The sequence below is a fragment of the Alosa sapidissima genome, chromosome 5 (genome assembly GCF_018492685.1).
Source record: "Alosa sapidissima isolate fAloSap1 chromosome 5, fAloSap1.pri, whole genome shotgun sequence".
In the NCBI taxonomy this organism is placed as follows: domain Eukaryota; kingdom Metazoa; phylum Chordata; class Actinopteri; order Clupeiformes; family Clupeidae; genus Alosa; species Alosa sapidissima.
Genome location: NC_055961.1, coordinates 30,392,380 through 30,408,649, shown reverse-complemented (window position 1 = coordinate 30,408,649; position 16,270 = coordinate 30,392,380). Strand labels below are relative to the sequence as shown.

The 16,270-nt window shown below is 42.5% G+C and overlaps 1 protein-coding gene across 7 annotated transcripts in view; it reads left to right on the top strand.

The window, feature by feature from the left end:
• The window catches only part of gria3a (glutamate receptor, ionotropic, AMPA 3a), a 64,143-nt gene extending 47,873 nt beyond the window's left edge, over positions 1-16,270 (top strand). For 2 of the 7 annotated variants that reach the window (XM_042093898.1, XM_042093893.1), the window contains 6 exons: positions 746-1,119; positions 3,082-3,280; positions 6,151-6,398; positions 7,689-7,803; positions 14,398-14,645; positions 14,780-16,270. In XM_042093898.1, coding sequence (XP_041949832.1) covers positions 746-1,119; positions 3,082-3,280; positions 6,151-6,398; positions 7,689-7,803; positions 14,398-14,643 — 1,182 coding nt within the window. In that variant the 3' untranslated portion in view covers positions 14,644-14,645; positions 14,780-16,270. Of the gene's footprint in view, positions 1-745; positions 1,120-3,081; positions 3,281-6,150; positions 6,399-7,688; positions 7,804-12,767; positions 14,646-14,779 lie in introns of those variants that run through there. The other 5 variants (XR_006032087.1, XM_042093894.1, XM_042093895.1 and 2 more) reach the window with 5 other exon arrangements.

The window sequence follows — 16,270 nt, the reverse complement described above, 5'->3', positions numbered from 1 at the left end:
TTAATGTCTGCCAACTTTACTTTCCACGGAGGTCCAGAGACCTCCAGAGTGAAGAGGTCAAAAATATGTCTGTCTTAGTCTGTGAGCACTCTGATAAGAACCCTTGAAATGGCCTAAGATTTCCATAACACGGCCTACAGGACACTACAGTGTCTCTGTTCAGACCTCTTCACGATGGCGCCCTAGTCAAAGTCTAACGACTGGGTGTACTTGTGCATGTCTTTAATGAGCTCTTGAGTTCTGTTCTATTTGTGTCTGACAAACAACAATGCCTTCCATGGAGACAAAGTAAGAGATTATGCTAAATACAGGACATATTAAGTATATGTATGGGCAGACTAACATGAGACATAACAGACTCCCCCTTAACATGTAGTGCTTCATTGAACCACGTTTATTGGTCAGCATATTTATTTTGCCCAGCTGTCATGCTCATGTGACTACATTATGTTTGTCCTCATGTGTACCTATGTATGACTAATCTACTGTTGGCTCTTGTTCATCCTAAATGACCCAGAACAAAGATTTCCTAGATGGTTATTAAATAAGACGAAAGTTTAGACTACAAGAGTAAGAGTAGCTATAGAGTATTTATTGCAGTGTTGTAATGAACCTGTGCACTTATATGTGTTTATTTCAGTAATGGACCAGCTGTGTTGTTATGGCACATTGTGTTGGCTCGGCGTCGTCTGCATGTATGTCTGCACGAGTGTACTGTGTGATTGACCACCTCGTATTTTTCCAGAGAGCCGATATTGCCGTTGCCCCTCTCACCATTACTCTGGTGAGGGAGGAGGTCATAGACTTCTCCAAGCCCTTCATGAGCTTGGGCATCTCCATCATGATCAAGAAGCCCCAGAAATCCAAGCCAGGGGTTTTCTCCTTCCTGGACCCGCTGGCCTACGAGATCTGGATGTGCATCGTGTTCGCCTACATCGGCGTGAGCGTGGTGCTCTTCCTGGTCAGCCGCTTCAGCCCGTACGAGTGGCACCTGGACGAGAGCGACGAGGCCAAAGACCCCCAGTCCCCGCCCGACCCGCCCAACGACTTTGGCATTTTTAACAGCCTGTGGTTCTCTCTGGGTGCCTTCATGCAGCAGGGATGCGATATCTCGCCAAGGTTGGTGCTCAGTCGGTCCCACTCTCTCCATTGCCATCCAGCACATCCACCCGTCTCCACCTCCACCTCCCTCTGCATTTTACTGTCACAGTCTCACTCTGTCACTGGGCCCATGGTGCATATATGGTATTGGGGATTCGTTTTGCATGTGTCTTTGTTCTGCTCTTCATCCATTCTTTTTGTTTTGCATTGGTTGGTTACCATGACATCGTCGTTGTTTTCAGCATCTTTTCATTTGCCAGGTTCTGTTGCTCTCTCTTCTAATTCTGATATTCAGTCGGACTTCTTACGTTTGAGTCGGTCACTTTTTTTGAGTTTTTTTTTGTTGTTGTTGTTGGTTGCAGTGTAAGCCATTTTAACGCTGCAGCCTGTGACTACCGCGCGCAAACGCCAGTCACAGGTGATCCAATTAGATCTGCATGCGCCCTAGTTCTTTTAGCCACTTATTTGGAAAACGGGACCTGAAGCAAATCAGTTATTATTTATCAGTCTGCCTCTCACTCCTACTCTCTCTCTCTGTCTCTCTCTTTCTCTCTTTCTCTCTGCTCTTTCTCTGGTCCCTTTCTCCAATCCTCTCCAGTAATGCTATTACCGCTCTTTCATTTATTCCTTTTTATTTCTCTCGCTTCGATTACCCTTTCTATTTTTTTTGTAGTTTTGCTCTCAGTTTCTCTCAGTCGCCCTTATTCTGTCTTTCTCGCTTGCTCTACTCTCTCTCTTTCTCTCTCTCTCTCTCTCTCGCACTTTCTCAAACACTGAACTTCTTTCTACCTTTTACTGGCTTTGCCTGCTGCATGTGATGCTGTGCATCCACTCGAATAGCTTATATTCACCATGTGTTTGACTGTAAAATGCACCGGGTGATCACTCGCACGTTGATGTGTGTGTGTGTGTGTGTGTGGGTGTTGGTTTCTCTGTCTCTCTCGTGCATGCCTCTTGGAGGGTTACCGTGTTTTTGCTGCATATTCTCCCATTTTACGGTCATCTGCCTGGTGCATATAACCCATTTCACAGTGGAAGACTGATCCAGCCCTCTCCACAACCCCCCCCACCCTGCACCTCCTTCCATCGCACCAGATCAGTCCTCCTCACCATTATTTCATTCCACCATAGACGTGGTGTGCTCATTCCACCATAGACGTCGTGTTTTCATTCCACCATAGACGTGGTGTGCTCATTCCACCATAGACGTCGTGTGCCCAGTCGTCGTCGTCGTCATTCATTCTGTCCATCATCATGGTCATCGGAAATTGTGAGTGGCATTCAGAAATCAGTGCCTGAGGCGTTGTTATTGTTGGCCTTGTTCCACGTAACCTACATGAGGCATTCTCTTTTACATTTCATCTTACGGAGCTTTGTCCTCTGAAGATAACGTAACAACTAACAGCATCATAAGTGGGTTCATAAATATCCACAAATGGGGGGAAAACAGTCTTTGTTGTTATGGTGAATTGTACATGGTACTCAGTTAACATGTAACAAAATCCAATGGATGTTTTCCTTTAAAATCCAGCACAGTTTATGACTCATGACATGTCAGTTCATATCCTTTGGATTTAGAGAGGAATAGATAGGCCGGTGAAGATGGCCGTGTTATTTGGCTTGTGTCCATTAGCCAAACCTCTGTTTGTGTGTGAGTGCTCTGGTTTAGAGCAGAGCCTTTCTCTGGAGACAGGTGAGTGGACCGACATGTTCCTCCTTCTGAAGTCCTGTGCTCTGTGTGGCCTAGGAAGAAGCTGGGTCATACCAGGTGAAAGCAAAGGCAAAACACATCACTGGACTCAGAGCACTAAACTAGAATTTCCCCCAAAAAATTGTCCTTAAAATTCAGGGTCTAACTCAAAGTGAGCCTCCTGCTCTCCTGCCTATTTCTCTCTCTCTCTCTCTCTGTCTCTCTCTCTCTCTCTGTCTCTCTCTCTCTCTCTCTCTGTCTCTCTCTCTCTCTCTGTCTCTCTCTCTCAGATCTCTCTCAGGCCGTATCGTTGGGGGTGTGTGGTGGTTCTTCACCCTCATTATCATCTCGTCCTACACTGCCAACCTGGCAGCCTTCCTCACCGTGGAGAGGATGGTCTCCCCCATTGAGAGTGCTGAAGACTTGGCCAAGCAGACAGAGATTGCCTATGGTACACTAGACTCTGGCTCGACAAAAGAGTTCTTTAGGGTGAGTTGTGTTGGGCGAGATCGTGCTTGCCTTAGCTGTCTTGTCTTAGCCTGGGAACACAGGAAATGCAGAATTAACCATGCAAAGCGAAATGGAGCGTCTTGTGTAAGTGCATCAAATGTCTGTATGCTCTCATTCTTTCTTTCTTTCTTTCTTCCTTTCTCTCTTCCTCTCAATCTCTCTCTCCCACTGTCGTTCTCTCTCTCTTGTTCCTCTTGTCATTTTACAGCGCATTTAATTAAGGTTCTGTCAGACTGATTAATAACATTTCTCTAACATTTTGATTCTGGTCTGCAGGGAGAGGCACACTACATGCCCACTCATGTACACACTGTCAGACCCCCCCCCCCCCCCCCCCCCCCCCAACACACATACACACACATGCACACACACACATACTGTACACACACACATACACACACATGCACACACACACACATACGTGCACATTCTCTGCACAAACTTCACTTGACTGAACAACAAACTGCATGTTAAACACAGTGATCTGCAGACACAAGACATCCCCTTTCATTTCTATCAAACCAATGTGCTGTTAATGTTCTCTGTGTTGACATGATGCCATATTAACATCATTAGACATTAGACGTTCCCATTTTCTTTTCAGCCTCGCATATCAGCGGATGCAGTGAACTGTGAAAAGTAATCCCTCAAAAGTTACTGAAAGGGAAACAGCTCTCATATCAGTAATGTGCACCGCCTGATACAGTTATACTGTGAAATTGATCATAAATCAGAAACTGCTGGGGATGTAATGGTAGCTGTGGTCTGTCTCGTTATAGCATATTGCTTTCTGGTCAGGCTGAACCTTCAGACATGTGGTGTATCTGTAACTTCCATCAAATGTGACTAGAACACATTTGTTATAATGAAATACCATAATACAGAACTACACTTAAACAGCATGGGCTCAATGCGGTAACCGGTAGTGCACAGATGGTATTGTTTGCCTATCAAGTCAAGTACACTTTATTGTCATTTCAGCTATATCCACATGTACACAGTATACGATACAATGTGGCAAAGCACACTGAGTACACATTTATGCCAACCTCTTAAAGGACACAGCAGCACGTTTTGAGCACAATCACAACATGAAAAGGGTCTATTATTGGATATGTTCTTTGCTAGTTCTGTTGGGTTATCGCTCTGTCTATTTGAGTTTTCGAAACAGAGACATACTGTAGACAGAAAGACAGACGGGCATGGTCAGTTGAAAACTGTCTCAAAACATGGTCAGTGTTATCAGTGTTCCTCCTCTAGCCCGGTGTGTTTGTCCTGCTCCTGTGTTGGTGGAGGTGGAGCTGGCCTGCGCCGGCCATCGGGCTGGCATTTAAAACGACCCCCCCCCCCCCTGACATTTACAGGGTTTCTGTGGAGACATCCATTTATGTCACTTCCTTCATATTAAACAGCTTCCTCTCTGACCTTCACCTGGAACACTGGAGTTTCATCATCTCTCTCTCTCTCTCTCTCTCTCTCTCTCTCTCTCTCTCTCTCTAGCACTCTGTTTTCATGTGTATATTTTACTCTCTCTTTCAACCCTAACATATTTCTTGTCACTAGTCCATTGCAGTTTATTTCAACATTTTTGTTGAGCATATTAAATTATACCAAATATGTTGGGCATATTTGTGGGATTAACCTTTGCAGAGTATATTAGTTGAATTCTTTGCAAATCATTGGACTCAGTTTACTACAGGGAGTAAAAGCCCTAAGACCCATTGGGAGGACACATCCAAAATGATGTAGCACCCAAATTTTGCTTGCTCTACTATACTGGTATAAAACCCAGTCTGGATATAACTGTTTTCCCGGGTTATAACTGGCTAGCCCTCCATTATGCGGTAGAATATGTGTCAACATTTGAAAAACCACAGCACTAATGAATGTGCAGCCACATGTAAAAAGATGGACCATCTAATAAATCTATGCATAATTAGGGAACTCAACAACACAGGGCTACAAATGTTTTTCGTATACGTTTTTAGCAGCCCAGCCTTTTGCACTGTGAGTAGAGCATCTCTGTAGAAAGGCAAAGCAAAGCAGGCTCCCTTATGGCCAACTCATCAAAGCGTGAAATGCTATTGAAATAAAACGGTGACACGGCACACAAAAGACTTAACCAGGAGGACTTATGATGGCATTTCAGGGGTTTTACTGATACTGACAGCTTTTTGGAGTGGGCTCTGGGCAAGTTTCACTGTGAGAAGTGGCTTATAGAGAAAGATTGCGCACAAGCTATGTTTTGTGGAGCTAGCTCAGCAGGATTTCTTTCTACTCTCATATTGTTTCACTGGATATTTGTCAAGCTCTGGTACTTGCTTTTAGGGGTTAGCTGAGCATAAGTGTATTTCTGAGTCAACTTCAGAGTGCATATCACCAATCCATCAGACATTTTCACGACCCAATTTTGCCGTATCTAGCAAAAATCATGCTTCTTTCAGTGGGAGGACCACTCGTTGATATTTTGTGATATCAAAAATGACAAAGTAAGATTGTGTCGGTTTATGTCATGCTATGTTTACCTACCTGTTAAATTATAGCAGTCACTTAGTTTATGCCCCATAGTCACTGTGATTTTGTTTGATTTAAAGGGTTTCATTTTTTTTTCTTTATGTGGAAAATGAGCCTATATTGTGTGACATTTTTATGCCATGTTCATTTCTGTTTAATACAAACATACTCTCTCTCTCTCTCTTTTTCTCACTCTCACATAGTCTTTTGGTATACTGTATATCTTGGGTTTGTTTTGTACTTTGTGGTGCCAGCCCGGGCACAGCTCTGTGATTCCCAGCATCTTCTGTACATCTCTCCTCCTGGTCTTTCTTCTCTCTCCCTCATATCCACAGCGCTCCAAAATAGCAGTGTATGAAAAAATGTGGTCGTACATGAAATCGGCCGAGCCCTCAGTGTTCGCCAAGACCACCCCCGACGGAGTCGCCCGCGTGCGCAAGTCGAAGGGCAAGTTCGCCTTTCTGCTGGAGTCCACCATGAACGAGTACATCGAGCAACGCAAGCCCTGCGACACCATGAAAGTCGGCGGGAACCTGGATTCTAAGGGATACGGCGTGGCCACGCCCAAAGGCTCGGCATTAAGGTGGGTGGGATAATATAACAATCGTCCATGTTGTTATAGTATTCCACCTACCCTGATGTCTCCTGTGTTCATATTACTTCATGTCCACTGTTTCTGTTTCTGCCACATCTTCACTCCCACTGCCCCAGTCCGACACACATACCACTTGCCATACTGTTTACTGTTGCCATAGCCACATTCACAGTATTTCCTGTCTGTTAGTATCTGTAACTGCTGTCAAAGTAGTCCTCTGGTTACCTTCTGTTTGTGTTTTCAAACAAAATAACACAAACTCACAGTATCCCATCATACAACATGAACATGCATACACAACATGCATCTACCCTCAAATCAGTGAAAACATGTTTCACGTAGGGATCCATGAACCCTTTTCAGGTCATGTTTTCAGTACCATTTCACCCCCCCCCCCCCCCCCCCCCCCTCCCCCCGATCCATCCATTTTACCACAATTAGATCATCATAGTACACATATTCATCATCATCATCATCATGAGCATCCCACAGCCCTCCCATAAGCCCTCAGCAACACTCACTGTCCTGTTCCCATCTTGTCTAATCCCTCCTCCCCTGTGTGTTGAGGTAATCAGTTTGACAGTGAAGTCTTTTGTCTTGTGTTACCATTGATACATCACATATTTCCGTTTAAATTTAATTTAAATTTGTTAATTACTTTTTATGTATCATCATTTTCCTTTGTTTGCAAAGTTTCCCTTTTCGTTTACCAGTATTTTAACATAGTTTGGCTTTTTCTTCGTTCCATTGTTATCACTGTTGTCTGTCCCCCACCCCCTTGAACCCCCCCGACTCTACTGTCCCTTGCTTTATGTGTCTCTGTCAGCTCCTGAGTCAAGTTGTTTAGCGTTTGCTTCTAGTTTTAAGTCCTATGCATTTCTTGTTCTTTCTGTTCTTTCTAATGCATTAAGCTGCTCAGTTTTCTGTGCCGAATGTTTAACTTGCATGCTGTTTGTTGCTGTTACTTTTCTCTTCTCGATGACAGAGTGTCCCCATCCCGCACCCTTCACTTCAGACCTCCCTCCATGCCACTTTTTCCGGATCAACACTTTCTTTGCTTTAGAGAGCACTTGTTACTCTCACTCCTATCTCTTCACTACAGTGAAATTAACTAATTAACCAATTTGTCCTTCTCGTGCTCCCCTTGTGAATCATTTACTCTTACTATATACCACAGCTTTAATAGTCCTACTACTATTATTACTACTAACATTCTAATATATTAGATTTCTCACGGACCTGTTCATTTTCTTACAAGTCATGTTTTATCGTTTCAAGAAATGCTGTTAACCTGGCAGTACTTAAACTGAACGAGCAGGGCCTGTTGGACAAATTGAAAAACAAATGGTGGTACGACAAGGGAGAGTGCGGCAGCGGGGGCGGGGACTCCAAGGTCAGCCTCAATGTCACCAAAAACCGGGTATCTGAGAGAAGAGTAATCGGCAAGGCTGTTTACAGCTTTTAAAAATTATGGTACACTGGGCGTATCCACAGCCTTAACCAAGCCCAATGTGACAGAACCATTATCAGATTTGAAGAGAAAAAAAAAACAAAATAAAAATGTGTAGCTTTTTGCATTTATGTTATCAAGCAACTAAGATCAAACTGGGAACCCTTTACTTGGCTAATAGAGGAAGAAGAGCAGTAAGTGATGCTGGCCATCATAAGAATAAGTCCGCAAGGCTATTGGCCGGACTCAAGTGAAAGAGTTGCACCTTTTGGTGCCCCCGGAGGTTTGTGTGTGTAGATGTGTGCAGCTCTTTGGAGCTGCCATAATTAACCGTAGTGCATCTCTCTAAGTACAGAACATACTGTAGACTCAATGTGCATTGCAGAGATAGCGTTCAGTCAGGGGATGCTAGCTAGTTCATTAGTTCATTTAGAGTATGTGGGTGTGTTTGTGTGAGCAGACCTCAGTCCAAGTCTGAGTGGCTTGCCCTGTAGTCGTGAAAGGCAGCAGTTGTTTTCGGTTGCTTTTCTTCTACAGGGCAATAGAGGGTGGGAAAAAAATAACAGCCACGATCTACTAAGAAACAGCAAGTCAGTCAGTATTCAGCATTCAGAAATGAAGCTACATTTCTTAAAACAGTACAAGCCCTCAGTCAATATGGGTTAGACCATATTGCCATTATGGATAAGAGCATTAGACTGTAGCATCTGAATAATGCCAATACCACCACCACAACAGATCCACTATGAAAGCTCCGTCATGGCCCACTGTGTCCCAGCGTAGACACTGGGCACCTCTGGAAGGCTGCAGACCTGGGAGACGGGGGGTGCAATAGTCTAGGGATGGCGAGGCGAGCAGCGTTGTCTTGAGGGGACTAAGCATTGCAGGCAAACGTGAGAATTCTAATGACTAAGAGACATCAAACCACAAATAAAACCAAAAATGATCTTTTGCCCACTTTGACCCAGCACCGAAAGGAAATGCCAGCCCCGTTGCATCCAGGGCTCTGATTGGTTGGTCTCTGACTGACAAAACCTCAAGACCAATCCACACCTTTTTTTCCCCCTGCACGGCACAAATCCATGAGCCAGTTGAAAGTGGGTAGACCTTGACCTGCACTTGACCTGTTATGAGCTCCCAAGTACACACATTAGCTCTCTATATTCATATATCACGTAGGAGCTTACACACCCCAGACAACCTCTCTCTCTCACACACACACACACACACTTTCCCTTCCACATTCATACCACATATAGGAGCTTACACACAACAACAGTCTCTCTCTCCCAGTCACACACGCCCCCCTTAGACCACACTCCTTCTGTCACTCAGACTATATTTAAAAGCCTACATACAACATATTCTCTTTCTCACATGCACACAAACAAACACTACACTCACATTGCCCACAGCGGTGGCCGTGTGTCCACTGTGGTTTTTTTTTTTTTTCCTTTTTTTTTTCCTTTGTTTTTTCTGCGTGCTTTGCTTGCACTCCGCAGCCCTGTGCGCTCAGCACATTGCGAGCCGCGTGGCAGATCCAACTCTGGGCCTCTTGCTCTCAGTGATTCCCTCCTGGTCGTAAGCGGGACGGGAACACTAAACAAGACCCCCAAGATGGCTGCCCCGTCCAATCGGCAATGTGCTCGGCCTTCTGGGTAAAAAAAGGGTAGGCACAGCCATGTTATGGTATCACATTTGACCGCCACATTTCCTGTTTATTCAGATTGTTTTTCCTAAAAATGCATGCACTTGTACTTTAACGCTGTGTGCTAAATATATTGTATGTAATAACCACTGAGAGAGGGTATATTGAGGTGATCAGAAAAAAATAATCTTAATATGTATTCAGCTCTGTTTCATTTTCAGTTTAGCGAGGTCTTTTATGAAAACTTTTGGCCAAATATTTCATGCAGGGAACAGCATCAATCTTAACATTTCAAGTCAGTGCATATTTTACTTTTTGATCTTTAATTGAAACTGCATATATTATGTAAGAGAAATGGCACATGTCAAACAAATTCATGATTAATTCATGTAATGTTATCATTATAGTTTAATAAGTGGTCATTTTAATGTTTTATTTTGTACATTCTTGCATGAAGTATTCATGGTCCTAGTTTGATTTGGGTCAGTATTTTGTTGTTTGTATTCATTTGGATGTTATTACCTTTTGTCTTATTTTTATTTTCTTTATATATATTTTTTAAATATTACTTTTCTCATTGATGTGGTTTAAAAACCAGTTGAACATGCTAGCCACAACAAAGGCCCACAGAAGAGCAATGACTGAAAAACATATCATACTTCCTGTTCATCACATATCAAAGTACATTCAAACTGAAACCTTCTTTTTATGATACCTGAAGTGTTTTGGTGATATGCTATGTTGTAAGCTTGAATGTATGCATATACTGTATTGTATATATTTTTTTTACTGGGCAGCGGTCATCCTACGGTGTGTTGGCTCCATGCATTGGCCGGGTGGCAGTCTGTTAAACCAGGTCTGTCCTCCGCTGACTGTACGGCTCAAAGTCACACACTCCCCAGAGGTGGGCTGAAAGCTGCAGGTGTCAGAGCGCATTCTGTCCTCTCTCGGTGTCCTGGCCTGTTGGACACTCTACTGCGGCAGAGGCGCAGCGCTTCAGCCATGCAGACATGAAGCATACTGAACCTGGCCACTGCGTAGGCCGTGTTGCAATACCCTGTGGAGTGACCTGTCAGTATGGAATTACCTGAGGCGCCCATTCTACTGAGCCTGGTTATTATGTTTTTTTAGATCACTTGTTTATTTGCCCTCAGCCTTTTACCAACCTCCCTCTTGTCTAGTGAATAGTCCACTGAATTGTTTTTTTACAGTTCGTTTTTACAACAGTGAACCAAATCTCATCTGAAGAATGAGCTAAGGATCATAGTGACATTTTCTTGCAATTGTAAGCCCTCTGACTGTTAAAGGTCAGATTGAACGTCTAAAAGCTCATCACCATAAATTAATGTATTTTGAATGGCTTTTTTTTTTTTTTACCCTGGTTCAGACCGAAGATTCTAGAGCGATATGCTCTAAAAACTTTGTTTCAGACCAAATGTTTATGCACTACAGATTTTTAGTCAATATGTAGAGTTGTGTGGGCATCCTTCCTCGCCAAAGCGCAGTGTCTCAGCACTGCTTTGGTGAGTCTGTGTCGCAGCTGGTGCCTTCGTGCCTCGTTCCCCCCCGACAAGCAGCGGACTCCGGAGCGAGCACGGCCTTCACCTGGCCCACGCCCGCTCTGGAATCGTCCGCCTGCCCGCCCAATCTCTGGGCGCGCACGCTACGTGCACAGGAAATGTTCCAATCCCCTTTTACTAGGCCAAGTCCGACTCCGACGGTGTTAACATCAGAGGGCCAAGCAGGCCAGCTGTTGCCGTCAGTGCTAACTGGGTTGTTTGAACGGGCGCTTCTCAAAATGCAACAGGGTTCCGCTTAAGCGCCCGCCCTGCTGTCACTGTTGCAGCTGTGCAGGGGGCTTCGTGAACACGCCTCTGCTTCTGAAAACAGGCGTGCTTACTTTATCCCCGCTCCCTCACAGTGACTCCCCATAGTGCACCCCCCCCCCCCCCCCCCCCCAAACTCCATCACTATTATTTCTGTATCTTTTACTCCTCAGGCTGTAGAGCAGCTAATTACACATCTAATCTAATCATCTAATTTAATCAGACTAAATGAGCGTCATTTAGACTCTTGCTATACCATTGTTTAATGTTATATGTTTGAACATTTTAATATGGTTTGGTATTGTTCTCACCATTGCTCATTTATGTCAGGTCCCCCAACAGTGCCTTTAAATATGTGTGTATGGATGTTCTGTTTGTTTGGCTTTGTATTGCTGTGCAGTTACATTCTGACACTGATGTAACTTCATCTTATCCAGTTCAGTGTTCATTGTTGAAAGAAACTGTATTGCTGTTGAAACTGTTCAAAGGATTGGGTAAGGAGGATAAGTACAGTACTGCTAAATTTGGTTCAGATTACCAGAATAGCCACCATAGAACTCAGAAAAGAGGCATTTTAGTTTTGAACCCCTCATCAGAGTTAACACTTTTGAAGTCTGCAGTGGTGAATACAATATATTTCATGTTAAATACAACCGTTCATCATTTTCAGAAAGAGAATAAACAGGGGAATCTAGCAGTCATGGTGGTGCCATAATGCCTTTCAAAAGAATAGCCCGTCAAAATTGCTTCCCGCTGGGAGTGTTTTTGAACTCTCTCAGTTACTCAATGAGGTGTCAGAGAGCAATTCTGTTATACCTCTATTACATTTCTTCTGAAGCGATATTTGCCAAACCAATCTGGTTGCATTATACGAGGGAACACTGCTTGTCAGAACAAAGTAGGTAGGCCTACCACACAGAATCATAGATAAGACGTTTAGATCTTCAATTAGAATATTATGATATTGGGCTACTTTTTTGTAAGACCTTGGCTACCACCTTTAAACAACAACAACTATTAGGAAACGTGAACATCTCTCTGACTGCTGGTTTTGTTTGTCTGTTAGTCAAGAAAGGGTTCCTGTAGGATCTAACTTGCGAAATACCGGTTGAAAAAAGCTACATGGATCAATTAATATTTACGAGTTAACACTGCATTTTCTCTCCATATATCATTCTGTTATTCTAGTTGCTGTATCAATTCTTCTCTTTTGGAACAGTGTGTGCCGATTACTCAAAGCGATAGAGGTAGTGCCTGGCTCTCTAGGGTAGACCTCCTGTCTGAAAGGTAACATAGTTTTACTGCTTGCTGTCTGTGATGTCATCGGGCCAGGTACCCTGCATTATCGCTTTGTCTAAAGTCTAAAGTAGTCAAAACTTGAATAACATAAAATAACATAATACAATGTTATTTATGTTATTTCCCACGTGAAGAACTCCTGTAAACCTTGCAGTATTGAAACTCAGTGAACAAGGCATCTTAGACAAGCTGAAAAACAAATGGTGGTACGATAAGGGTGAATGTGGAACCAAGGACTCGGGAAGCAAGGTCAGTCGCTGCAGGTCTTTCTGTGCTAACTGCATTCTGAATTTCATTGTTCATACACATAGTGTTTTATGAATGCAAACATAAAGAGATACACACGGATGAATAAGACATGGATTGCAAATGACCCCCATTATTCATTTATTCACACCCTTCTCTCTTAAGATGGGACATGGCAGTCTAAGAAGTGACAAAAAGGCCTCTTAACTTGTAATATTATTGCCATTCTTTCAAGTAATCTCTTGATTTGCCCACACACATAAACTGTTGTGATTGATAGTGGAACAGCCACAGCATGCCTTGGAAGAAATGTTAAGTATGTAATCATTTTGTTATTACCAAACAGACACCATTTAGATAAGAATCTGAATTAGAACCATTTTGCTGAAGTGATATTTGCCAAACCCTCATTGAGAATTTATTTATAGGTGTCCTTACTTATTTGCGTGGCAGTTGAATATATCAAATCCTTTAACGTTATGCAGTGTGAACGAGAGACAAGTCTCCTTAATCTGATACAGCACAAACGTAGCGTCTGCCAGACTCCAGCAGGTGACTAGGTGCTAGAGAGTGGAGCTTGGCAGAGGTGTTTGGAGGTGAACCGTCATAATAAGTAGACTTGCTCATCACTCTCCATGAAGTTAATGCATTTGATAAATCAGTCTTTAACCCTCTGGGAGACTGCAGGGGTCCCATCCTCTCTCTCTCAGCGTCCCTCTCTCTTAGACAAGGCTCTAGCCTAGGCCACCTTCTTAGGTGGAATCCACAGAAGCTCTCATAGGGTTAAAATGCAAATGGTAAATCTCTTATAAATATATTCCAATATCTGGGGGTTCGGGAGTTTGCAACAGCAAAATGGTTGTAATTCACCTCATCAAAGCCTGTGACTTTACACCTTAACTGTGTAGGTAAAAAAAAAAAACCTAACAAACTAGGCCCTGTGCACAAGCAGGACAGTAAAAGTGAGGTTAACGTTATAGTTCAGAAAGGGATTGACCTGTTAGTTACTGACCCGCTTCCGAAAACAATGACTTCAGAGGAGATGATTACTGTACTTTTATTTAAGCTGTTACTGTTATTTCACTAAAAGTGTTCTTGTTTAAAGCCCCAGGGCTTCTCTTTGAGGACAGTATAGTTAATAGAGCTTATCAGTGTCTCTTGGCTTTGGGGTACATTTGGAGGGCATGTGTGGAGGAAGAGGCTATGCCTTTTCGAACTCAGTTTAGCATTATAGAGGGTACTTTGATAGAAGAAGCATCTCAAAATGATTCACTGATAAATGCCTGTAATGTTATCAGTTATGATTTATATCTTTGCATCATTTTGCATAGATCAGCTTGTTATTGATCCCTCGATCTGAGGTTAATTTATTGATTCCTTACAAAGTAAAAATGTGTTTCCTGGGACTTGTATTAGAGTTATTTAGGTGGGTGGGTGGGGTGGGGGTTCCTGTGTTGTTCTAATACTGCTTCTGTGTTGCCCTTGAGAGTGCCTGATGAGTGTTGTCTGCCCCCCCAGGACAAGACCAGTGCCCTGAGCCTCAGTAATGTGGCTGGAGTCTTCTACATCCTGGTGGGGGGACTGGGCTTGGCCATGACCGTGGCCCTGGTGGAGTTCTGTTATAAGTCCCACCAGGAGACCAAAAGACTCAAACTAGCCAAAAATGCTCAGAACTTCAAACCTGCTCCTCCGGCAAACACACAGAACTTTGCTACCTACAGAGAGGGTTACAACGTGTATGGGACAGAGAGCGTCAAGATCTAATGGTACACTCAGGAGATTATAATTTTGTTCCTTGTGGATTAGAGTGTGTTTATATGAATTGTTTTAGTAGTGGTAATGGATATAGTCAAACATGTCTCATCATCCAAATAATGCATTGCTTTATGTTCTTTTAAAGCAGGTGACTGCAGAGAAAGAGACCTGGTCAGTTTTGACCCCCCAAAAAGCCCATGGTGAATTGATGCCAGCAGAGTCTGAAGTTGCCTAACCTGATGTGAAAATCAGATCGTACTGATGATGCAACACGACTTGAATCATGGGACTTGAAGTCTCTCAGTGCCTTACCGCGCCTACTGCGTCAGAGCAATGCAAACTGTCACCCAACAGGAATCCCAACAAAAAATGAGAGACAAAATCCTATATCAATGAAACATTCACCTATTAATACAACATTTCTGCATACATTAATTTTTCAAAGAGGAAAAAAACAGTAATCTCGAGAAACTCCATCTTGTTCTCGGACACATAAGAATGAAAGCTTCACTGCTGAAAGCTTCACTTTAAATCATCATAATCTCTTTTTAGCCATATTTTAATCAAGAAAATATTTAATGAAGTTATATTGTGTTGCTTCATTTAACATTACTGTCATCTTGATGATTTAATATAAATATACGTGTAACATAGTTTATTTTATTAAACTTAGGACAGAACATTTCTAGAATAAGAAACATAGAGAGAAACTTAGAGGTATTGCTACCCCAGTTGTTGTTTTCCAAACTTCAGTATATGTTATTTCCCCCATATTGATAACAAATTCGACTCACTGGCTCACACATGTATTGCTTAATGTTTATGACACCATTATGAAAGCAGACTACAGTACGCTACCTAATTTGTCAGCTGCTAAAAAGAATAAAGTTAAAAAATATCTATATTATTATTATTATTACTTTGGTGCCATATTGTCATTTGGGCATATGGTTGAAATGTGCAGTTTATATAAAAAAAAAATGGTTAAAATTGTGTGTGTCAATGACATGATTATTCTTGCCAGTGAAAGAAATTATCCATGCACTGATGAGAATTAGCTGATGCAAGAGACAGTGCAATGACTTGACAATGATGTCCTACTCATTCTCTAAAACTGAATGGCATATGTTTTTATTTTATTTTTTATTTTATTTTTTATTTCAACATGTATTTTCATGTATCTCCTGTGTACAAAGAAAGAAACTGGAAATTACAGAATCAGTCCTTAACGACTTTGTGATTTTTAAAATATAAAAATATAGCTATAATTCTGTGAAATACAAAAATGTACAAAGAGAAGACCGAAACGACAAAATGTAAAGACAAATACAGTATAGTTTTGTAAATGAAGGAGAGTTCTTTATGTATGTGTATATTCTTTAGCTGATTTTCTAGTGAAGCCATTTTCCTCTGTCCATTCAATCGATCTTCAATGCATGTGAACACTGGTGACTGTGCTTTCACCAGGACATGACTTCTACTGATCTGCAGACCCTAAGACTTATCTGAACGTACTGATCTTCAGCTCTCATCCACCTCAGCACTCTAAAGCACTAGTCATGTCAGCATTGCAACTCACAGGCCTGCATGTGTGGAGTAAGAAAGCCTCACTATGAGACGTTTAGTACATTTTGTA